The sequence below is a fragment of the Capsicum annuum genome, chromosome 2 (assembly GCF_002878395.1).
Source record: "Capsicum annuum cultivar UCD-10X-F1 chromosome 2, UCD10Xv1.1, whole genome shotgun sequence".
Classification (NCBI taxonomy): Eukaryota; Viridiplantae; Streptophyta; class Magnoliopsida; order Solanales; family Solanaceae; genus Capsicum; species Capsicum annuum.
The window spans coordinates 72510779-72536085 of record NC_061112.1 but is presented as its reverse complement, the minus strand read 5'-3'; the positions used below and the strand labels follow the sequence as shown (position 1 = coordinate 72536085).

The window sequence follows — 25307 nt, the reverse complement described above, 5'->3', positions numbered from 1 at the left end:
AGTTTGAAGGGAGTTGTGCGAATAACTTTTCCCATATTTGAGGGTTAATTATCGGTACTAGTTGAGTTCGGAATCATGGTAATCATTTGTTTATAAGAATGGGCTCATAAGTTGATTAGCCTCATTGAGTATAGAGTAGTGTTGCTTAAGGACAAGTAAAGTTTTAAGTTAGGGGTGTCGATGAGTGGCAAATTTATCACTCATTAATATTCAAATTCTTGCACTCTACTATGATTAAATTGTGTAAATAAGGCTAATTCTCCATCAAAATGCATTAATTTCCAGTTTTTGTTATCTTGCAGGTCCTATGATAAAAATGAGTTAAAATCAAGCTGAAAGGAAAGAAAATGGATAAAAAAGAGCAAGAGCTGAAAAAGTAGGCCCAATAGTCGACCCTCAGGTACTACGATTACGGTTTGAAGTTCACAATTGTGACTAGTCAATAAGGCAATTGAAGGGAGATCACGATAGGAACACCGCAATCACGATATCGTGATCGCAGCTAAGGAATGGTGATCGTGATAGGGAAAAAGTATCAAGGGAAGAATTGTAATTTCATAAAGCAGAATCCCAAATCTTAAAGGGTTAAAACTCTATCACAAGAGGGGTGATATTAACCAATTTATGTCTTATCTCTTGGTGCTTGGATTATTATTTTTGTACTACTCTTGAGCTAAGAAGACCTTAGAGTAACTCCTAAGTGAAGGATTAACATTTTCCATTGAAGGTTTATTGGAATTTAAAGTTTGGATTTACATCCTCTTTATCTTTCATGGATCAATTTGATGGAAATTTTGGTATATCTTTATGAGTAGCTAGTTCTTTCTCTTGGGGATACGCTTGGATAGGTTGTGATTTGTGCATGGGTGTTGTTTATTTATCTACCTAATTAGTTATTTGTTATGGGTTTTGCTATTACTTCATGTTTGAGTTGAGAATTGTGGGTGAAAGCTCCAATTAACTTGGATCCTACATAATCCTTGAAAGAGGGATGTGGGTGATGAGTAATTGTGAACAACTACCAGATACTAGTTATTTCCCTAGCATTGTCTTAGAAATAAGGATGTGTTGAAGGGAATCATCCTAGAAATAGGGATTCTAAGTTGAGGTCTTGGACTAGTTTATTGGGCACACTCATGAAGTATTCGAAAGAATCCATGAGGCAATTTAGTATTTTGTTGAAAGACTAACACTAATACCTTAAATCTAACCTACCCACGACGCCTATCTAAATTTGGATAAATTCTTAATTACCCATGTATGAACTCACACCTAGAATGGCATAACGCCAAGATTCATTACGAATTGATTATACTCTAATTATTCTTAACCCTGAGTTAGTCGTCTAGAAGCCCTAAAATTTTTGTAGTATTCAAAAAACGTTCACCCCCCCCTAAATATTTGTATCCTAGGTTTGAATTTTGCAAGAAACTTTTATTTCAAACTTAATCACCATTCATATTGTTCCTCGTGGATTCAATCACGGCTCTTATTGGGTTTATATTGAAAACGATCATCTCGTACTTAATTTGATGTATAAGTTGAGCGTTATCAATATATAATTAATATATATATATATATATATATATATATATATATTTGGGATAATGACTTTAGATTTCTATTGGTTTTTCCCCGATTTATGTGGCTAACATACACTGGGGCCCTTTCAGTAGGGGGAGTTGAACTATATAGCCCATGGGTGCCTTTAGGACGGATCGAGCTATACAATCTAGATTAATGGTTTTATACTCTCATGTTCATGACCCTTACCTTATCCCGGCATCCTATATATATATGAAAATGAATGTGTGCAAGTGGTTTTGACTAATTTTTGGCATAAAATTATGTTATCACTTTCTCCGAGTTACATGCCAGTGCTTATCCCACTGACCATCCTAGGACGCTACATCATTTTATGATGTAGGGTTCGAAGGTTTTTTTGTTGCTCCTGTGCAGCATTAGGTGATTGAGCACGACTTTTGAGTTATCGTGAAGTGGTGAGCCTCCATCCTTTGGAAGGCCCTATCATTTTATTATTCTTTCTTTATTGACTCTGTACTTTTGGATTCTTTTTTTCATAGTTGGGGGTATGTCCCGACTGAGTTGATATTCTGGTTTTAGAGGCTATTATAGACAAGTGTGGGTTGGTTATTATTTTGACTCTTAGTCTTCTTTGAGTTATATAGTCATCTTCTTATTACCATTTGATTGGCTTCTACTTTATTTTATGATTATTGTGATCTTGAGGTTAGTCTAAGGGGGTGGTATTCAATCCATGGTGGACTTGAGATACCTATTACGGCCAGGCCTTGGTTTGGGTTGTGACAAGCTTGATATTAGAGCACGGTTTTGGGTTATTTGGTGTCCATAAAGTCGTATCGAGTAGAGTCCTTTTTATAGGTGCATAGCGCGCCACAGTTATAAAAAGGAGGCTACAAAGCATTTAGAAATATTTTCTTTTCTTGTGTTCTATTTCAGGCTATAAAGTTTAGTATCATGTAACTTCTCTAACTCCTGAATTCCTCGCATTTCCAATCATGCCATCCCGAAGATTTGATGTTCATAGAAACTCTGCTGGGAACTCTATTCCATCTGAGGAGAATGCGGAGGGGACTTGCCCTATTTATGTAGTACATACCCGGTCTAGGATCCCTGATCCTGATTGTACTGCTCCACATAGAGTTTTACTGTCCCTACTAATCCTCCTCAGACTTTCCATGCGGTGACACTTATGCTCAGTTGCCTTAAGGAGATATCATAAATACAGAGTTTGGTCAGTTTGTTTATATGCTTACTCAGTTGGTGGCATCACAGTATTATCAGTCTGTCCGTTGGTTCTGTTGCTCATTCATCTGAGGTTGCTCGGGTTAGCCAGTTTATGAGGTTGAATCCCTCAACCTTTATAGGCTCTGAGGTTGAGTAAGATTTGTAGGGGTTCATTAATAGGATGGAGAAAATCTTTAGGGTAATGCATGATACTAATTCTGAGAGTGTAGAGCTTATTGCATATTAGTTAAAAGATGTATCTTATTAGTGGTACGAAGAGTGAAAAGATATGAGGAATGATGATATTGAGCAGGCTGTGTGGGATAACTTTTCAGGGGCCTTTCTTGATCACTTCTTTCCTTAAGATTTTAGGAAATCTAAGGCTGAAGAGTTCATTAATTTGATGTAAGGTAAGATAAGTGTGAAAGAGTATGCTCTGAAATTTCAGCAGTTGGCTCGTTATGATCCAAAGTTACTATCCAATACGAGGTCCCAAATAAGAAAGTTTTCTTTTGGCCTGTCCCATGATTTAGTGTTAAGTTTGCTTTTGCTTTGTCCCGTGATTTAATGTTGGAGTGTAAGGTTGCGACATTGAGCAATGATATGGATATGTCCAAGCTTGTGGTATATATGCAGTATAGAGAATGAGAATCAAAGAGAGATGAGAGAGAGACAGAATAAGAAATTTAGCTACTCAAATCAGGGTGGGGTCAGTAGAATAGTCAAAAAAATGGTAAACAGTGGACCAAGAAGAAAAACTGGGGTAATTCTTATTCGACGACTAGTACTCCTTATTCTAAGCCTTTGGGTAATCGTCGTTTTTAGGATAGTAGTAGTCCCAATGCACATGGTGCCCAATTTCAGGTTAGTGGAGCTTAGTCGACCCCACTTTATCCTCTTTGTTATTTTTATGGGAAGCTTCATCGTCGATATTGTGAGGAGGGGAGAAATTGGTGCTATAATTGTGGTTAGGTTGGCCATATGCAATGAGGTTGTCCTTTAGTCAAGGTTTCCACTAGGGCTAATAAAGTTTTGGTTGCCACATATTCTGCTCCTGCGCTAAAGGGCACTACTTATGGTATCGACACTTGTCGAAATTGTCTTTATGGACTTGCTACCCACTAGGAATTTGAGGTATCCCCAAATGTTGTTACTGGTAAGTTGCGACACTTTTTTTATAATGCTTATTATTTGCTTGATCCGTATTCTACCCTATCTTATATGACTCCTTATGTGGCTGTACATTTTGGTTTTGGTTCAGAAAGTATTTTTGACCCCCTTTCTATTTCTACTCCGGTAGGTGATTCTATAGTTTTTAGAAAAATCTATAGGGGTTATGTGGTATCCATCTTCATAGAGAGACATTGGTGGATTTGATAGAGATGACATGGTGGATTTTGATGTTATCTTGGGGATGGATTGGCTACATTTGTGCTACGCTTCTCTAGATTATAGGACTATAAAGGTTAGTTTCCACTTTCCTAATGAGCCGGTATCAGAATAGGAGGGGAGTTCCTTAGTACCCAAAGAGAGGTTTATCTCCTATCTTAGAGCTCAAAAATTAATTTCAAAAGGGTGTCTGTATCATCTAGTTTGGGTTAAGGATTATGACTCTGAAAGTCCCTTTTTGCAATGTATCCCTGTAGTTAATGAGTTTCATGAAGTGTTTTATGATGATCTTCCCATGATTCCTCACCAAATACCCATCCTATTTTCATTCCTTCTTATAGAATGGTTTTGGCCGAACTAAAAAAGCTTAAGAATCAATTGAAATATCTTCTTGATAAGGGTTTTATTAGTCCTAATATCTCTTCATGGAGTGCTCCTATGCTTTTTGTGCAAAAAAAATGGGTCCCTTTGAATATGTATAGACTATCGTCAGTTGAAAAAGGTGACAGTAATGAATAAGTGCCCTCTTCCTAGGATTGATGACCTTTTTTATCAGCTTTAGGGTGCTAGGTGTTTCTCTTTGATATTTGATCGGGCTATCATCAGTTGAAAATTAGGGCGATTGATATTCCCAAGACTATTTTCCAAATTTAGTATGATCATTATGAGTTTCTAGTCATGTCATTTGGTTTGACTAATGCTCCAGATGCTTTTATGGATCTTATGAATCGGGTGTTCAGATAGTTTTTGGACTTGTTTGTGATTATTTTCATTAATGACATTTTGTTGTACTCTAAGAGTGATGAGGATCATGTCAATCACCTTCGAATTATATTATAGACTCTTAAGGACTAGAAATTATATGCAAAATTTTCTAAGTATAAGTTTTGGTTAAGTGTTGTGACCTTTCTTGGGAATGTTGTTTCTAGTGAAGGGATCAAGATGGATCCATAGGAAATTGAGGCAGTTAAAAAATGGCCTAGACCCACGACTCCAATCGATATTATGAGCTTCTTGGGCTTGACTGGGTATTATAGGAGATTTATGAAGAGTTTCTCATCTATTGTTGCTCCATTGACAAAGTTAACTCAAAAGAAGTTTAAGCTTTTGTGGTCAGATGCTTGAAGGTAGTTTTGAGAAGTTGAGGATAAGTTGACTTCTACACTATTTTTGACTCTGCCCGAGGGTACTGATGGTTTTATGGTGGTTTGTGATGTATCCCATGTGGGACTATGTTGTGTTGTGATGAAGTATAGTAGGGTTGTGGCCTACGCTTTTAGGCAGCTAAGGCTCATGAGAGGAACTATCCGACTCACAATTTAGAGTTGGCGGATATGTTTTTTACTTTGAAGAGTTGGCGCTTGATCTGTGTGGAGTGCATCTCGATATTTATTTAGATTATAAGAGCTTGCAGTATGTGTTTACGCAGAAGGAGTTGAACCTCAGGCAGATGCGGTGGCTTGAACTACTTAAGAATTATGACATGAGCCTTCACTACCATTCAGGTAAAGCTAATATTATTGTTGATGCTCTAAGCAGGTTGTCTATAAGGAGCTTATCTCATGTTGATAAGGGGAAGAGAGGATTGGTGAAGGATATTCACAGGTTGGCTAACTTGGGAGTTCAACTTTTGGACTTTGAGGATGGGGAAGTAATTATTCAGGAAGTGGTTAAATCATTTGTTGGTTCTGAGGTGAAGGAGAAGTAGGCTTTAGATCCTATACTTATATAGATTAAAGATGATATGGGTCAGCAAAAGGTCATGGATTTTGAAATTTGGGGAGATGGCATCTTTAGGTATCAAAGTAGGTTGTGTGTTCCTAATATTGATGGACTACGGGAAAAGATTTTGACTGAGGCTCATGAGTATCGATTACAGTATATCTGGATTCAACTAAGATGTATCATGACTTGAAAGAAATCTATTGGTGGAACAATATAAAGAGGGATGTGGAAAATTTTGTTGCCAAATATATGGTTTGTTAAAAAGTTAAGGTTGAACACTTAAGGCCTGGGGATATATCTCAAGAGATGGAGTTGCCCATGTGGAAGTGGGAGATGATTAATATGGATTTCATTACGGGTCTTCCGCATTCTCACAATTATTATGATTCTATTTGGGTCATTGTAGATAGGATGACTAAGTTAGATCACTTCTTGTTTGTGAGGACTAACTACTCAGGAGAGGATTATGCTAAGTTGTTCATTCAGTAGATTGTAAAGTTGCATGGTGCGCCAGTGTCCATCATTTCAGATCGAGGTACACAATTTTTTTCTTACTTCTAGCATTCATTTTAGAAAGATTTAGATACTCAAGTGAACCTTAGCACCGCTTTACACCCTCAAACGGATGGACACGTGGTGTACTGTTCTGACTTCGGAGGATATGCTAAGGGCCCATGTGATTGATTTTAAGGATAGTTGGGTTGATCATTTTCCTCTTATTGAGTTTGTGTACAACAATAGTTATCATTCGAGCATTCAGATAGCTCCTTTTGAGGCTCTTTATGGTAGGAGGAGTAGGTTTCCTATTGGTTGGTTTGAGCTTGGTGAGACTAGGTTATTTGGTCCTGACTTGCTTCACCAAGCCATGGTGAAGGTGAAAGTGACTATAGAAAGACTTAAAACTGCTCAAAGTCGCCAAAAGTCTTATGCAGATATGAGGCGAAGAGAGTTGGAGTTTAAAGTAAGTGGTTGGGTATTCTTAAATGTGTCTCCTATGATAGGAGTTATGGGGTTTGGGAAGAAGGGGAAGCTCAGTCCCTATTATGTTGGACCGTATCAGATTTTAAGGAGAATTGGGAATGTCGTTTATGAGTTAAAATTGCATACGTGTTTGCCTTTTATTCATCCTGTATATCATGTCTCCATGCCAAAAAGTGTGGGGATGATCCTTCTTTGATAGTGCCTATTGAGGATGTTGGTGTTACAAATGTCTTATTTTTTTAGAAAGTCTCGACTGAGATATTGGATAAGCAAGTCCATACATTGAGGACAAAGGATGTAGCTTCAGTTAAGGTCCTTTGGAGAAATCAAAAGGTAGAAGAGGCTACATGGGAAATTGAGGAAGATATCAAGGCCAAGTATCAATTCTTGTTTCTCGTGTCAGATAAAAGTGTTTAAGGTTGAGTCTCGTATTCCTCTTGTCACTTTATCAGTTTGTCATTTGATTTTGGTATATTTCTTACTATTCACATGCTAAAAGTGTCCTAACTCATCATTCAGGGACAAATGATCCTGAGGGGGGGGGGGGTGATAATATAAGACCCCTTAAAATTTTGATCATTTTATTTTTTACCCTCCCGGGTGGATAATGCCAATTTTTAACTTGAATTATGTTTAGGAATGTTAAAAGTGTATTTTGGAAAAGTTTCAGAATTTTTGAAAGGGGTTTGGGGTCATTTTGGAACCCCAAGGCAGTAAGGGTCCGCGATATTAACATGCCACGAAGATTACCTCCGCAATATTGACATGGCACGGAGACTACCCTTTGTTATGACATCGTGCCATGCTTATGGGTTAGTTTCATCTAGTTTTATTTTTTTACTTAGGCTGGGAGGCTTTTGGTCTTTTTACCCCTTGTACGACCTTTAAACATAAAATAAGCCTCTTTTCTTCAATTTTCAAAGATCAAAATCATTCATTCTCCCTTAAAACTCAAAACCCAAGAACATTCAAGGGTTTCACAGAGAATTTATCATCCGGGCTCCAAACTTCAAATTGACTTCAATTTCGTGTGTATTTCAGGCGCGTTTCTCTTCCTTAAGCTTTACTTTTACATTGTGTCATGAATTGAATGGATTTTCATGTGATATAAATTATGTATTTTGAATTTAGGTTTAGGGGTTTTGGTTGTTATTAATTGAATTACTTGTCTCATATTTTAAATTGATTATTCATGCTTTAAATTGATGTTTTTGGAACTGAATTGGTACATTGTTTAAATGGTTGGAATGAGGAATGTGGGTTTTCCAAATTGGATGAATTTTGACTTGGAATTGACATTAACCTCAACCCACTTTATAATCTTGGTTTTAAATTTGAAAAATTACATGGATTAACTTGTTTTTTAACCAAATGCATTAATAGATAAATGGATTTGAATAGCCTTGGTGGCCATGGCTTGGATTTTAAATGTAACTTAGGAGTCAATGTGGTTATGTGAATTGGTTTGACATGTTTAATTTAGTTTGCAAGCATATTGGTATGACAATACCAAGTGGTAAATGTCTTAATGAATGACTTCTGGGTTAATGGTTGGAATTATGTGCAAAGTTATTTTAATTTGAGCTTAAAGGGGATTGTGTAGCTCACCGTAAAGGTGTAAGTCCTGAGGAGACGAACACTGAAAACCATGTTTTTCTGCATTGGGGGTCTATATGACCGTGTGCGTGATACACACTTAATATATATATTTGGGATGACTATTACCCATGGTGTCTTTAGATTTCTTTCGATTTTCCCTCGGTTCATGCGGCTAAACGCACTGGGCCTTTTCAGTAGGGGGAGCTGAACCCATATAGCTCATGGGTGCCTTTAGGATAAATCGATCTACACAATCTAGGTTAATGATTTTAAACTCTCATATTCATGACCCTTATCTTATCCGAGATCCTCTCTCTCTATATATACATATATATGAATGTGTGTATGTGATTTTGACTAATTTTGGGCATAACATTATGTTCTTACTTTTTCTGAGTTATATGCAGTGCTTATCCCACTGAACGTCCTAGGATGCTACATCATTTCATGATGTAGGGTCTGAAGACTTTTATGTTGCTCTTGTGCAACATTAGGTGGCTAAGCACGTCTGCTGAGTTGCCGTGAAGTGGTGAGCCTCCATCCTTCGGAAGGCTTTATCATTTCATCATTCTCTCTTTATTAACACAATACTTTTGGATTCTTTTTGGTCATAGTCGGGGGCATGTAGTGACTTTGTTGCTATTCTTCTTTTAGAGGCTATTGTAGATAAGTGTGGGTTGGTTATTTTTTTGACTCTTAGTCTTCGTTATTTATTCATCTTCTTAATTCTCGTTTGATTGGCTTCCACTTTATTCTATGATTATTATGCTCTTGAAGTTAGGCTAAGGGGGTGGTATCCGATCCATGGTGGGCTTGAGATACCTGTCACAGTCAAACCCTAGTTTGGGTTGTGACAGAAAGTCCTTGAGCCAAGTCTTGCCTCTAAGACAAGAGTTGTAGAACATCTCATAAATGAAAACATAACGTGGTAGTATCAACTCTTGCCCGTGGGTCACAATTTATCATTTGAAAGTCTTTGAGCTAAGTCTTGTCTTTAAGACAAGAGTTGTAGAACATCTCATAAATGAAGACATACGTGGTAGTGTCCTCTTGCCCATGGGGCATAATTTGTTGTTTGAAAGTCCTTGAGCTAAATCTTGCCTCTACGGCAAGAGTTGTAGAACATCTTATAAATGAAAACATGACATGATAGAGTTAACTCTTTTTCGTGGGGCATAATTTGTTGTTTGAAAGTCACTGAGCTAAGTCTTACCTCTAAGGAAAGAGTTATAAAACATCTTATAAATCAAAATACAATGTGATAGTGTCAACTCTTGTCCGTAAAATGTAACTCTTGTTTGAAAGTTATAAGTCTTGCCTCTACAATGTGATAGTGTCAACTCTTGCTAATGGAGTGTAACTTGATTGGAAGAAATTGAAGAAAAAAAACTAATAAAAATTGTGAAAAAAAAAGAAAAAAAATTAAAATGAAAAAAATAAATAAATAAAGAAAATATAGAAGTTGAAGAGAAAAAATAAAAAAAGAGAAAAATTTAAAAATTTTAAAATAAAAATAAAAAATAAAAAGGAGAAAACATTTAAAGAATAAATAGAAGTTGAGAGGAGAAAAAGGAAAAAAAGAGTAAGAGCTGAGAAAAAATAAAAAATAAAAAAATAAAAATCAAAGAAAAATAAAAAAAGAGAAAAAAATATAAAAGAAAATTGAGAGGAGAAAAAGAAAAAAAGTAAGTACTGAGAAAAACAAAAAAAAAAGAGAAAAGAAAAGATAAAAATTAAAGTAAAATAAAAAAAGAGAAAAACATAAAAGTTGAAAAATAAATAAATATGGAGTTGTTTAGAAATATTTGAGATATTGAGGGACAAATAGGTAATTGTGATATATAAAAAAGATAAATAAATATGAAGTTGTTTAAAAATATTTGAGATATTGAGGGACAAATAGGTAATTGTGCTATATAAAAAATGAAGGAAGACTATTTTTATAAAATAATTTTTATAAAGGACATAAAAATAAAATCATCCATTATAAGAGTTATTTATGTAATTTATATTAATTAAAATATAATGGATCTATTTAAATCGTTCTATAGAGATATAATCAAGCCCTGGTCCAATTAGTGTCTGTTTGGGATTGCTTATTTCCCCAAAAATTACTTATTTTGAGATTTTTTTTTTAAAAGTAGGGTGTTTGGTAAACTTCCAAAAATATTTTTAGAGAGAAGCAGAATCAGCTTTTCTGCTTCTGGAAAGAAACAGAAAATTTTTGCTTTAAAAAAAAAAAAAGCAGAAAATTAAGTATTTTTTATGATAAAAATATCCCCCCCTCTCTCTCTCTCTCACACACACATCCCTTATTAATTAATTAACATATCTTATAAGTTTGATTTTAAAATTTTATACTTCATAGTTACATCACAATTCTTTAGTGTAGATAAATATTATTTAGTGGGCTCGAATTATCCAACAATGATTGGTTATTTAGGACCATATAAAGGGGAGCGGACCATATAAAGGGGAGCGTTATCATCTCCCTGATTTCAGACGTAATTCTAACTTCAAAAATTCAAATAAAGCTTTCAATTTCTTTCACTCCAGTTTGAAATGTACAATTAAAAGAATACTTTGGAGTTTGAAAAAATAGATTTGCTTTCCTACGTTCAATGCCATCTTTTAAATATTGACAATCAAATTCATCTTGTTACAACTACTTTGGCTATACTTAATTTCATACGACAACGCTCTACTACTAATAAATACTTTAACTATTATGTTAACGAAGACATCATCACAAAGATCAAAGAAGGAGATGAGCCTTCTGGTATACCTTGAGAAATATAAGACAGATCTTTTACTAGTATGGAGACATTGCGTGATAAAATTAGTGATGAAATCGTTGAAAATTTTTGTGATATATGAAGGACTAATTATTTTTGTTGTTAATTTTTTCATATGTAGTGGTTTATTTTATGTAATAATTCTTATATTCATTTTTGTTTAATGTTTTTAAGTAATATTTAAATTATTTAAGTAATAATATCATTATTTAATATATATATATATAAAGTACGTTTTTAATTAAACGAAAAATAAAATTTTAATTAAAAAATATTATAATATATATTTAAGATAATTTTTCTTGATAAATTAATTTTAGTAATAAAAATCTATTGATATATGTCTTTTTTGGTCATTTGCCTAAAAACACTTCTTAAAAAGATTATGCAAATACAATTTGTTTATCAAAAAACACTTTTCAAATGAATTTATCAAACACAAATTATTTTTTTTGTAAAGCACTTTTCTAGAAAGTTATTTTTATAAAATTACTTTTTAAATAAATAATTTTTGCTACAGTAATTCCAAACGAGCTCTTAGTCATAATTTTTGCATGCTTGCCTAATTACCGGTCGAACCGAAATGTGTTTACTTTGCAACCCCAAAGGACAATTGACTTAATGACCCTAAATCCAATGAAAATTAACCCCAACCCCCTCCTTATTGCCCATAATCTTTTTTGTTTTCTGAGCTATTCTCACGATCGGCAATATGAAACTAATCCTTTTATTCTATAGTTAATACACTAAACAGTAGAAAATTGATCATAGAGTCAACAATTTTCTTTATCTCCTCTTCTGGGACTAATTTCCTGTTTTTAGAAAAAAACTAAAATTCAATTGAGTGAATTTTGCAACCAGTAGGAAGAGAGAATTGAGTGAAAGAAATGAGTCAATAATAGTATACTATGCCTGCTCACTGGCGAAGATTCTTTCATCAAGAAAACCTCATAGTAGTAGAATATGTACTACTATACTATACTAGTAGCATCATTATCTTTGAGCACGAAACAACTCTCATTGATTCTTTTCTCTCATCGTCATCCATCTTTCTCTGGGTTTTACAACGGTTCGTCTCCATTCTCTCTCTCTCTTTTTTCTTCAAGAATTTGGTGTTCTTGTTTTCCAGAAAAAAGACTTACACATTCTGGGTTTGTGATTGCATGTGTCACTTCGATTCTGGGTCGTTTGCATTCTTTTGTCGTTTTTCCTTTCTGTATGAAATTGTTTAAACTCAACAACTCCCACCGCCTTCCTTTTTTTAAAAATCAAGAAACCCTCAGTGCTACTCTTAATTTCTTTCATTGTGTATGCCCGCAATTAATTTATATGTGTCTTGGAATTTAATACTGGTTTCCGATAAGATGCGCTGCTCCTCTATGATATTGAAATTCTACCCATCCGGGATTTTACTTTTTTTGGTGGCTTTCTGTCTCAATTTTATGTAAATATTTTGACAAAATTCCAGTACCATCACCAAGAATTAGTGAGTTTCTACTATGGTAAGATGTACTTTATCCTTGTGAAAACCGTATTAGAACTTCTTTTTTGTGATAGACGATGCCAATATGTACTGATATGGACTGCTTACACTTACCTTTCTCAGACCCCACTTGGTGGATATATAAGGATATGTTGTTTTTGTTGTATGCCAATACGTGATTGATTCAATATCTTTGGTAATAGTTTTCTTTGGCATGGATTTAGTGTAGTACAATATAAGTGGCTGATTCCTTCAAATATCTGTCAAACTCCATCGTTATACATTTTTTGGTTAGAACTTTCCCAAGAAACACGAAGAATGTTGGAATTTTCTGATTAGACCTTACATTGCCTGAATATTTCGTAAACTGAAATTGATTTTTTGTGAGATCTTTACGTATGGTTCGATTTTGGATCGCTTTCGCTATCAATAATTTTTGAATTTTGTCTTTTTCTTTTCTGCTGCTCTGTTTTTCCAATGTATGAAGTATGTTTTTTTTTTGTTATCTGATAACAACATTTCTTTCATGGCTTCTTGAGAAATTGTTCATAGGCCTGTTCTTTGTGTATGCATGAAATTTACAAGCGCGTCTTGGAATATAATATTGGTTTCTGATAAGATACTCTGTTCCTGTATGATATTGAAATTCTACCTATCTGGGGTTTTGATTTTTCTTGATGGTTTTCTTTTTCTCTTTTCTGAAATATTTTGGCAAAATTCCAGTATCATCACCACGAATTAGTGTTTTTTCTGCTATCTTATGATGCAATAAGCCCTAGTGAAAACCTTGTGAGATTTTTTTTGGGTACATGATGCTAATATGTGGTCATTAATATTTGATAATAGCTTTGTTTGGCATGGATTTGGTGTTGTACAATGTAAGTGGCTGATTCCTTGATATTTCTGTCAAATTTCATCCTTGCATGGTTAGAACTTCTCCAAGAAAGAAGAATAATATACATTGCCTGTATACATTGACCTTTCTGTTGCTGATAAATGACTTATGAACTTACTATTTTCTAATTGCAGAAAAATGGAACTCTCTCAGGCAGACTACATATATGATTTCTCTGATGAATTGGACGATGATTCTCCTTTTAACTTCAAGGGATCTCACAGTGTATGTTAATACCCCTTTTCTTTTTTCTTTTATTATTTTAGCTCAAGTTCCTTATGAAAGATTGGTCTTATTTTCCATCTTGGCGACTATTTATCTGCTATTACTATGCTCTCTTTACAATATTTTCTGGACAAAACTGATCTTAAGAGTAAAGTAGGAACTGTTTTCGTTCTCTTTTGCTTGTTAAGGCCTTTTCTTTTTAATACATAGTTGTGATGTACATTGTGCACTCCCTTTGTGATTTAGGACAGCAGTTAGAGTGGACATGTTCTGTTATTTCTGAGTCTCATATTTGGCAAAATTATTGTTAAAAGTTTGAAGTTTTTTCCCGATGATTAGTGATGTAGCTTAGTTCTCATGTATTACCCTCTTCTTCCCCATTTTCGTTTCTTTTTGACGATCCATGAATACACTTGACTCACAATTCATGCAATATACAAGCTTCAATTAATTCCAAGTCCAATTATGCTTCATGATTGGCCAACCTTTAGTCCCTGGTTTTCTTTATAGAAGTAAGATTTCTTCTTTGAAGAAGTAAGCGAAACAGTCTATGAGAGCGAAAATTCTTGATTTTGATTGCTGTACCTCTTCTGAAAAGTCTCTCCTCATGGACTGCAGATTGATTACTATAACACTGTTTCAGATTAACTTCCTGCATACGTCAGAAGGAAAAAGGATCTGAAGATAGATGTGGTGAAGGAATAAGTGCTCCCATTGCTTCCTGCTAAATTGCTTATGAGGTTTAGGGTTGTGTCCAAAGAATGGGATAGATGGATAACTAGTCCGTTGTTAAGCCACCAACAAAGTTTCTCTTGCCAGAGTTTTTCAGGCTACTTCTGTCAAGAGGTTGGCATTATTGATAATATAGATACTAGTGTATAATAATATTTTCTATTTAATTTATAATCCTATTATATTTAATTTCTTGATTTACAATTTCTTTTTAAATTTCTTGGAAAACCAAGCTTTACAATGATAATTTCAATAATACGTTTCATTTGGCATCAAAATTTTAGCAGATGAATGTTTTCTTATCAAATTTAGAGGAACTTAGAGGTAACATCTATTCTTTTAATAATAGATATATGTCGATAAAAATAAGATGTTTGATATTTAAATTAGATAAATGTCACACATGTACATAGGAAAAAGAAGAAAATAGGAATGAGAAAACAAAACTATTTATATTCTATCCTATCCTCTTTTCATCATCTTGTGGGAAATGACTCAATGCGAATAAGTAAATGACAATTGTGGGGTAATCAGACAAGAAAGCACAAAGACAAGGAGGAACTAAAATTCTGGAAAGTGGGAATAACTAACTTATGATCTTAGCTCAAATTAAATGCCAACCTCTAAAGATTTGGCAGGAGAGAGAGAGAGAGAGGTCCCTTTTTTTCAGGACCCATGTATTGTTTGGGGGGTTGGGGAAATGGAGTAGACTTTCTTGGTGAGATGGAAAAAATACAATGTTAAGATTTCTCTCTCTGTTCCATTTGACAATCACCATTCATTCTTGTTCTTCATTGAGGTAAAAATCTTTTCTTTCTTTCTCTTTTTCTTTACAACCACGTTACTTTAGTAACAGGACAAGTACATTATTAAAATTTAATACTATGCTATTTTAATGCAACAAATAGTAACATTGTTGATGATTGTGATGACAATATGTTAGGGACATTGGATCATTGAGAAGAGCAGTTAACGGGAGATATTGAGTTTCCGTAATTCATCGTTGTTGAAACAAAAATGGATTCATCTCCTGGAACTGCTTCCTCCAATGATACTAATTCTAGCGACAGCCCTCCTTCAAATGGAACTCCCCCTTCATCTTCAAATTCATCTTCACCGAAAAATGATTCTCCTCCCTCCTCTTCCTCCTCCCCGTCTTCATCTCCACCGCCAAAAGATCAATCTCCGCCTTCATCACCACCTTCACAATCTCCTCCTCCATCCAATGATGCATCACCACCGCCACAATCTCCTCCGCCTGCCTCACCACCTCCCTCGCAATCTAATTCATCACCACCAAAAGATAATAGCCAATCCCCTCCTCCGTCTAATACGCCTCCCCAATCACCACCACCATCATCAACCAATACTCCATCACCCCCAAATGCTCCTAAACCACCATCAGCGTCATTATTTTCTCCACCACCTCCTGTTTCTTCACGTGAACCACCTACATCTCCTCGTGCATATTTGTCTCCTCCTTATTCGAGATCTAACCAACCATCAGAAAAATCACCTGGAAACAACAACTCTGATTCCTCTTCCTCTGTGGGTATAATAGCTGGTATTGCTGTGGGAGGCATTGTCATCATCGCGCTTATCATTCTCTGTGTATGGTGTAGTAGAAGGAAGAAGAAACAGAGATATTATATGGGTCCTGGACCTAAAGGTGTGTTACCCATTTTCTTTGTTTTCAATTATGTTTTATTGTAATCGATCTAGAATGTGATTAATAACTTTGTGATTTAACAAGGCGGTGATCAATACTACAATAATAACAATCAATGGAATAGACGTCAGTCGATGGATCACGTAATGAAGGTACCACAAAGTGAAATGGGGACTCAGGGTGGTTGGGCTGCAGCTACTCCACATCAGGCAAATAATTCAAGTAGCGAATTTGGCTCAGGTTTTACAGGCCAAGCAGTGCAATTGCCTCCTCAATCACCTAACATGGCCGGACTTGGTGGGTTCTCCCAGAGTCAATTCACTTATGAGGAACTAGCTAAGGCAACAGATGGATTTTCTCAAGCCAATGTGTTAGGACAAGGTGGGTTCGGATACGTGCATAAAGGTGTTTTGAATGACGGAAGAGTCGTTGCCATCAAGAGTTTGAAAGCAGGTAGTGGACAAGGAGAACGAGAATTTCAGGCTGAGGTTGAGATCATTAGTAGAGTTCATCATCGTCATCTTGTGTCCCTTGTTGGATATTGCATTGCTAATGGACAACGCATGTTGGTCTATGAATATGTTGACAACAAAACCTTGGAGTTCCACCTTCATGGTACATTCTTTCCAATTATTCAGTACTCACTTCTTCTAAAATCATGTTATATTGTGAAATTAGAGAATTCTTTTCCTATTTGTTCCGAAGTTCGATTCAATGTATCTCTTAATTCTAGTCATGATAAAGGTGAAATCAAATCCATTATTGCAGGAAAAGGTCAACCTGTCATGGACTGGGAAACTAGACTTAAAATTGCTTTGGGATCAGCCAAAGGACTGGCTTACCTACATGAAGATTGTATGAACATTCTAATCTACACTTTTACCCCTCTCTAAATCTCTCTCGTTTTCTCTCATGTCTTGCTTTATACATGCAGGCCAGCATAGAATTATCCACCGTGATATCAAGGCTGCAAACATTCTACTAGACATGAATTATGAAGCCTTGGTAATTAAATAAGCCACATTTGATTTGTGAATAAACTTTCACCATCATGTGTTAAAATTTTTCACTAGATATGTCAATGAGAATATGGAGAATAAGTTTTTAAGTTAAAACCTCACGCTTTTTTGTTCGAGGTTTATTAACCATCACATTGACCTGAGATTTAAAGGAATAATTTTTGTTTATTAGGTGGCAGATTTTGGATTGGCTAAGCTTACTTCTGATAACAATACTCATGTATCAACTCGTGTTATGGGAACATTTGGGTGAGTCTAGCATAACTACTTTTGTGAAAGTAGTCGTTCAAAACTTCTATTCAACAATCAGAAATAATTATGTATTGTATTCCTGTCAGCAGCCAGAGAGTTTTAACGTACTTCAGATGTATACAAAGTTGGCTACATTATAAGTCTCTAAGCAAGAAAACTACTTTGTAACATATTGCAGGTACTTAGCTCCTGAATATGCATCTAGTGGCAAGCTAACAGAGAAATCAGATGTGTTTTCATATGGAGTCATGTTGTTGGAACTCATAACCGCAAAAAAACCTGTTGATCCTAGCAATATGATGGAGGACAGTTTAGTAGACTGGGTTTGTTCTAGATCCTCAGTTCACAAGTCTCTTGCATGATGGTTTATTGCCCCACATGTGCTTAGACTGTTTACTTTTGCTTCAGGTATTGAGCTAATATATATACTATATGAATGTATACAGGCTAGGCCCCTTCTTACAAGAGCACTGGAAGAGGAAAAATATGATGGATTGGTAGACGCACGTCTTGAAGGGAACTATGATACAAATGAGCTACATCGCATGATAGCTTGTGCTGCTGCTAGCATTCGCCATTCTGCTAAAAAACGTCCCAAAATGAGTCAGGTATGATTGCCCTCTCTAGAATTAAAACATAGATAACAAATGCTAGATTTACACTATAATTTAACATGTTGTAGCATATAGCATTCCTTATTAACATCATAAATTGTGAACAGATTGTACGTGCCTTGGAAGGCAATTCATCTTTGGAGGACTTGAACGATAATGCAAAGCCTAGCAAGACTCCTAGCTTTGCCGCGTCAAATGGGTTACCCACTCAGGCCTATGATACTGGTATGTATAATGCTGACATGATGAAGTTCAGGAAAATGATTCTGCCAACCCAAGAATTCAACAACAGTGAACATGGAAATCCAAGTGATTAATGAATCAGCCATTGTTCCTTCTCCTCCTCAAGCAGCGATTCCACTCGGTGGCGAGAGTAAAAAAGAAAGACCAAAAGCTTGAGATATTTTTCAGAACACTTCAGATGATTCTTGGCTAGAACTGGTAACACAGATTTGGGATTACAACAATGTCTATGATGTACATTCACTCATATCTTCATTTGAATAAAAAAGTTTATAGGATCAGAATACGATTATACATACTTTTTTGTTTCAATTTGTACAGCAATTCAAATACAATTTCCTACAAAAATGCTGAAGATCTTTATGTTTACGATATACTGATCGGTCAAAAGAAGGGGAAGAAGGATTGGAAAACAAGAAGTTGAAACAGTGAAAATGATGTAGCTGTAAATTGCTATAAAAGAGACCACAGTGGAGAAAAGCTGAAACTTTTTGAGTGTTTTCTATTTTCTGGATGGATACAAATGCACAATGTGCCTCCTATTTATACTTGTCCATGGATGAATCTAGATTTCCTTTTAGATACATCTACAAGAAAAAAAAATCTAGTGATCCTTATCTTCTACTATTCTAGAATATCTAGATAATTCTAAAAGATATTATTCACGATACTACACTAGGATATTCTAGAAGAACCTATTCCAAAAAATATCTAATATCTAGGAGTTTCTACTACAAAAATATCTACTAACTAGGAGTTTCTAGATAAATCTTAATTTCCTAACACTTCTCCTTAAGATTATACATACTTTTATGTTTCAATTTGTACAACAATTCAAATGCAATTTCCTATAAAAATGCTGAAGATCTTTATGTTTACGATATATTGATCTGTCAAAAGAAGGGGAAGAAGGATTGGAAAACAACAAGTTGAAACAGTGAAAATGATGCAGCTATAAATTGCTACAAAAGAGACTGCAGTGAAGAGAAAAGCTGAAAATATTTGAGTGTTTTCTATTTTTTGGATGGATACAAATGCACAATGTGCCTCCTATTTATACTTGTCCATGGATGAATCTAGATTTCCTTCTAGATACATCCACAAGAAAAATCTAGTGATCCTTATCTTCTACTACTCTAGAATATCTAGATAATTCTACAAGATATTTATTCAAGAAACTGCACTAGGATATTCTAGAAGAACCTATTCCAAAAAATATCTAATATCTAGGAGTTTCTACTACAAAAATATCTACTAACTAGGAGTTTCTAGATAAATCTTAATTTCCTAACACTCCCCCATAAGATTTTTCATTGAAACTCCCTGCAACGACCTTTGAAAGTCAAACTTGTTTGTGGGAAGAGCCTTGGTTAGAATATCGGCTTGTTTTTCTTCACTTCTGCAATGCACCAGCTTAACTTCCCCATTCTTCTCGGCATCTCGCAAAGCATGGAGTCTGATTTTGATATGCTTCGTCCTTCCATGTTGCACTGGATTTTCAGCCATAGCAATGACTGATTTACTGTCCACATAGATCACTGTTGGTTCTTTTGGCAAAAGATTCAATTCAAACAAGATTTTTCTTAACCAAATTCCTTGATTTGTAGCCGATGCAGTAGCTACATACTCGGCTTCTGCTGAAGATTAAGCTACAATATCCTGCTTCTTTGTGATCCAAGAAAAAATCCTGAACCAAATGAGAAAGAGTAACCAGATGTGCTTTTATAATCGTCCAAACATCCACCCTAATCACTATCTGAATAGCCAATGAGAGATCCACTCTCCACACTTTTATACCAAATTTCATAATCTGTTGTCCCTCTAATGTACCTCAGTACCCTTTTAGAAGCTCCAAAATGCTTGATGCTGGGACATTGCATATATCGGGACAATAAACTAGCAGAAACTATCATATCTGGCCTGGTAGCATTCAGATACAACAAACTTCCAATAAGGCTTCTATGCAGTTGTAAATCTGCCCTCTCTTTTCCATCATCCTTCATTAACTTTTCATTCACAACAAGTGGAGTTGCAATAGGTTTGCATTTATCAAGCTTGAACCTTTTTAAGAGATTCAAGGCATACCACTTTTGGGACAAGAAAATTCCTTTAAAAGATTGAGAAATTTCCATTCCCAGGAAGAACTTCATCTCTCCTAGACCAGACATTTCAAAAACTTTTAGCATTGCATTTTTAACTTCTTGAACCGCAAGAGAATCTTTACCTATGATCAATAAATCATCAACATAAACAGATATCACAATTAACTTTCCATTAGCTTGCCTTTTGAAGTATAAAGTAGGCTCATTTAGGCTTCGGTTGAAGCCTTAGACAACAAATGAGTATCCATCCTATTGTACCAAGCTCTTGGAGCTTGTTTAAGGCCATAGAGAGATTTTTTAAGCTTATACACCTTGTCTTCTTCGCCTACAACTATAAAAACTTTAGGTTGTTCAACATAAATATATTCTTCAAGAAATCTATTTAGAAATGCAGATTTGACATCTAAATGGTAGATTTTCCACTTGCATTTTGCTGTAAGAGCGATTAGAAATCTTACTGTTTCATGCCTCGCGACAGGAGCAAACGTATCTCCAAAGTCTACTCCAGGCTACTGGGAATAACCTTTAACTGCGAGTCTGGCTTTATGTTTGAAGATGAAGCCATCTGGATTGAACTTCGTTCTATAGACCCATTTGACACCAATGATGTTCTTTTGTTTGGGACTATCAACCAGCTCCCAAGTATCATTTTTATTAATCATGGCAAGCTCCTCCTCCATTGCGGAAATCCAAGCTTCATGACTTGCTTCTTCTTCAAAGAAAGATGGTTCCACAAGAGTAAAATTGCATTGCTCATAAACTTCAGAATTGTGCTCTTTTCCAGTAATAGGACTGGAAGAAATATCACTCATCTATGGATTTAGAGCTGCAACTTAAGTACTCCCATCTTGGTTCTTTACAATAATATCTCGATCTCAATCATAGTGGCTAGACTCATCCACCGTAAGACACCTTCTTCGTATGAACATTATACACTTTATACCCTTTTGCAGTTGTGCTATAGCCCAAAAAAATACAAAGTTCTACCTTGTTGTCCAATTTTCCTCTTTTAGTATCTGGAACATGGGCATAACACAGAACCAAATACTTTCAAGTGTCTCGCAGACGACTTTATACCTTTCCATGATTCAAATGGTGTCATGTCTTGGAGTGCTCTAGTTGGTAATCTGTTCAGCAAATAGACTGCGGTATTGACTGCCTCAGCCCAAAAACATTTAGGTATCTTCTTTTTTGCTAGCATGCATCTCGCCATCTCCATCACAGTTCTGTTCTTTCTCTCAGAAACCCCATTTTATTCTGAAATGTAGCTTACAGTAAATTATTGTTGAATGCCCACATATTTACAATATTTGCTGAACTGATGCGAAATATGTTCAGTTCCATTATCTAACTTGATATACTTCAATCACCAGCCACTCTCCCTTTCTACCATAGCCTTGAATTCTTTTAAAATAAAAAACACTTGAACTTTGCTACTCAAAAAATAGAACTATGTCATTCAAGTTAGATCATCTATAAAGAGAATAAAATATTTATTCCCACTCAAAGAAACCGTCCTCATTGGTCCACATATATCTGTATGAACCAACTCTAGCTTTTTCGTCGCCCTCCAAAGACTTCCTTTAGGAAAGGATCGTCTATGCAATTTACCAAATTGACATGACTCACAAACATCTCGGCACATGTCAATTTTGGGTACATCAAGCACCATACCCTTGGATTGTATATACACCAATGAACTAAGGTTGTAATGACCGAATCTTTTGTGCCAAAGCCAAGTATCACTCATTTCAGCATTAAAAGAGCAACTTTCAGCAGAATAATATAAAATTGGAAAGAAATTGCCAATCATGCTAATTTTAGATACTTCACAACCTTTAGGATCATAAATGACACATTTTTTGTCCTTAAAAGTAAGTGAATAATTATTGTGAAGTAACTGAGCAACACTCAACAAGTTTTGAGTCATGCTTGGCACATAAAAAACATCGTTTATGATTTTCATACCTTCGTTCGTAGGGAATTTCACTGATCCTCTTCCTTGAGCTTGCACCAGCGCACTATCTCCAAGCTTCACTTTGGTCCTATTAGACTTGTGCAGGCTAACAAATAGATTTTCATCAATCGCCATGTGCCTTGTGCATGCACTATCGACATACCAATTATATCGATCAACACGTGATGTGTGTGAAGCCATGAATACCTCCTCCTCTGTTTTTTCAACTTGGTGATCTTCCGCAAAATTTACTCGTTGGGAAGACTGACCACTTTGAATTTGCTTTTGCCTGCAATACTTTTCAATGTGCCCATACTTCTTGCAATATCTGTATTGAACAGGAGACCTCTTGGACTTCTGCCAATAATTCTTCTCCAAGTGGTTTGTCTTCTTACAAATACCATAATATGAAAATTTTCCTCTCCTCGACAATTCACCTTGCTATCCACCAGATTTTACCTCTCCAGAGTGGTCCAAAGAAATATTTTTGCCTTTTTTTTGTTGCTTGAATCTATGCCTTATTTGAAAGACATCTTCGACTGTCCCTTCGCTTCTCATGGTTACCTGTGTCTCTTAGATTATAATTTAGAGATCAACTCAGCTATTGAAAGAGTAGTCAAGTCACAAGACTCTTCAATAACTGAGATTTTTGATTCAAACTTGTTCGGAAGGCTGACCATGATCTTCCCTGATTTGGAAAGTTTTCACCAAGTATCCTTATTTGGTTCACAATATCCATCATCTTGGAAGAGTATTCTTTCACACTATCCGAATCCTTCATCTTCAATAGCTCAAACTCCCTCTTCAAAGCTAAGACCTTAACGGACTTAACTCTGTTGCAAGTGAGAGCTCTTAGAGATCTAGTCACCAACTCATTATACTTTTTGATATCATTGAAAGTTGGGTTATCTCTCAAATGCTGGACAACAGGTTCTCCTCTCTCAATGATATCCCACAATTTGAGAGCCTTAAAATAAGCCTTTATTTTAATGGACCAAATATGGTAATTCTCCCCCGATAAAATCGGAGGACCCGTTGTTTGTTGATTTTCTGGCACTATGTTTTTTCAGCAAATAAATCCAAGAAAAGAAGCTAAAATAAGATGAGTCAATCAACAAAAAATAAATTCAGATCCCATAAGAAATGGGCTTTGATACCATGTCAAAAGAAGGGGAAGAAGGATTGGAAAATAACATGTTGAAATAGTGAAAATGATACAGCTGTAAATTGCTGCAAAAGAGACTGCAGTGAAGAGAAAAATTGAAACTTTCTGAGTGTTTTCTATTTTCTGGATGGATACAAATGCACAATGTGTCTCCTATTTATACTTGTCCATGGATGATTCTAGATTTCCTTCTAGATACATCTACAAGAAAAATTTAGTGATCTTATCTTCTACTACTCTAGAATATCTAGATAATTCTATAAGATATTTATTCAAGATACTACACTAGGATATTCTAAAAGAACCTATTCCAAGAAATATCTAATATCTAAGAGTTTCTACTACAAAAATATCTACTAACTAGTAGTTTCTAGATCAATCTTAATTTCCTTACATGATCATCTACTTGATATTTGTACTCTTATATTTGGTGGTTTTAAATTTGTTTCATTGTAACTACAAAAATAATCTATGTACCAAAATCTCGTCTATTGTGAATAATTTATTTTTAAAGCAATTTCAAATATTCTACTTTATGGGGGGTGGGGGGTGGGTGGGAATAAGTATGGATTTTGATGACAAAAAACTATGTTCACCTGGGATAATGACTATGTAGGTGGCAATTACAATGTAACAAACCATGAATTAAATAGTTACATGTGATATTTTAAGTTAAACAACTATTTTAAAATCATTTATCACTTTTTTCTCAAGGTCTTCTTCTCCGACCCACTCAATTTTTTTCCTTTTTGTAGAAACAACCCCAGCCCCCTCAGTTGTACTCTTAATCTTTTTCTATGCCTTGGAAAAAAATTCATTAGAAGTTACTTTTACACTCTATTAACTTCTTAATTTTGATGTTTGACAAACTGCATGTTGGGGACCTGTTTTCTAAAAATTATGTGATAACAAAACTGCTACTACTCTGAGAATAGGTTGGGTTTACCTTTCACTGCCACAGTCAACCCCATAGACAAGTACAAAAGTTGGTGAAAAGCTTCTCCCACCTTTTTGTCTCAACCAATGACATTTCTCCTAGATTTTCTTGTGTCATAATATATATTGCTCATCTTTTCTAACAAGAAGACCAAGCTTCCATAAATACTTACAACATACATTTATCTTGAAGCTCTTGAATCGAAGACTCACTTTGTAACAAGGAACTAATAGCTCATCAAGTTGTATTCTATTTTTTTGTTGTATTTGAGTCTTTGTATTGTGTTCTTAAACATTTGCCTACTGTTGCTTGTAAGATTATTAGTAGGTGTTGTGGTGCAAATCAAATTTCTTTGTAATCATCTAGAGTAGGTGATTCCCAAGTTAGAGTTAGATTGTTTGTCCAGTTAGAGTTAGCTGGAGTCTGTAGCAGTAGAGTTACTGCTTGTGTCTTCTTATAGTAGAGTTATTACTAGGAGATAAAGGATTAGGATTTTAATCCTAGGAGTTTGGAGTTTGTATTCAACTTTGCTTGGATATAGTTGAATTTAGAAATCTTGGAGGAAGATCGTGGTTTTTCTTACTTGAGCAAGGAGTTTTCACGTAGAATTGCTATGTCTACTATTTACTCTTTCCATGCATTTTATTATTGGTTTCTCCTAGTTTTTGCTATTTAAGTCTATCTAGGAATAGGTCCTAAGCCGAGAAGCAACCCACTGCAGTTCTACAGTTGGTATCAGAGCAAGGTCTTTCTATA

At 35.2% G+C, this 25307-nt stretch overlaps 1 protein-coding gene across 3 annotated transcripts; it reads left to right on the top strand.

Moving 5' to 3' along the window:
• The first annotated feature begins 11968 nt into the window (after positions 1 to 11968).
• Positions 11969 to 18936, top strand: LOC107858529 (proline-rich receptor-like protein kinase PERK4). Of its 3 annotated transcripts, XM_047406346.1 has the most exons (11): positions 11969 to 12327; positions 13771 to 13861; positions 14480 to 14707; positions 15537 to 16262; positions 16347 to 16877; positions 17031 to 17117; positions 17197 to 17267; positions 17454 to 17530; positions 17712 to 17856; positions 17980 to 18141; positions 18255 to 18686. In XM_047406346.1, exons 4-11 carry the CDS (start codon positions 15611 to 15613, stop codon positions 18462 to 18464), a joined length of 1935 nt encoding a protein of 644 aa, XP_047262302.1. In that variant the 5' UTR covers positions 11969 to 12327; positions 13771 to 13861; positions 14480 to 14707; positions 15537 to 15610; the 3' UTR covers positions 18465 to 18686. The 3 variants fall into 3 exon arrangements, 2 of the variants coding, with proteins under 2 accessions (XP_047262302.1, XP_016558719.2); XR_007051948.1 differs by lacking the exons at positions 11969 to 12327; positions 13771 to 13861; positions 14480 to 14707 and adding exons at positions 14741 to 15392; positions 18712 to 18936 and having other exon boundaries at positions 18255 to 18588; XM_016703233.2 differs by lacking the exons at positions 11969 to 12327; positions 13771 to 13861; positions 14480 to 14707 and adding an exon at positions 14741 to 15392.
• The last annotated feature ends 6371 nt before the right edge of the window (positions 18937 to 25307 follow it).

Bases quoted from the DNA above. Each gene is read 5' to 3' on its own strand.
- LOC107858529 (XM_047406346.1), top strand. From the start codon at position 15,611: ATGGATTCATCTCCTGGAACTGCTTCCTCCAATGATACTAATTCTAGC. The intron at 17,531-17,711 runs GTGAGTCTAGCA...AACATATTGCAG, and splicing joins CGTGTTATGGGAACATTTGG to GTACTTAGCTCCTGAATATG. The intron at 17,857-17,979 runs GTTTGTTCTAGA...GAATGTATACAG, and splicing joins AGGACAGTTTAGTAGACTGG to GCTAGGCCCCTTCTTACAAG.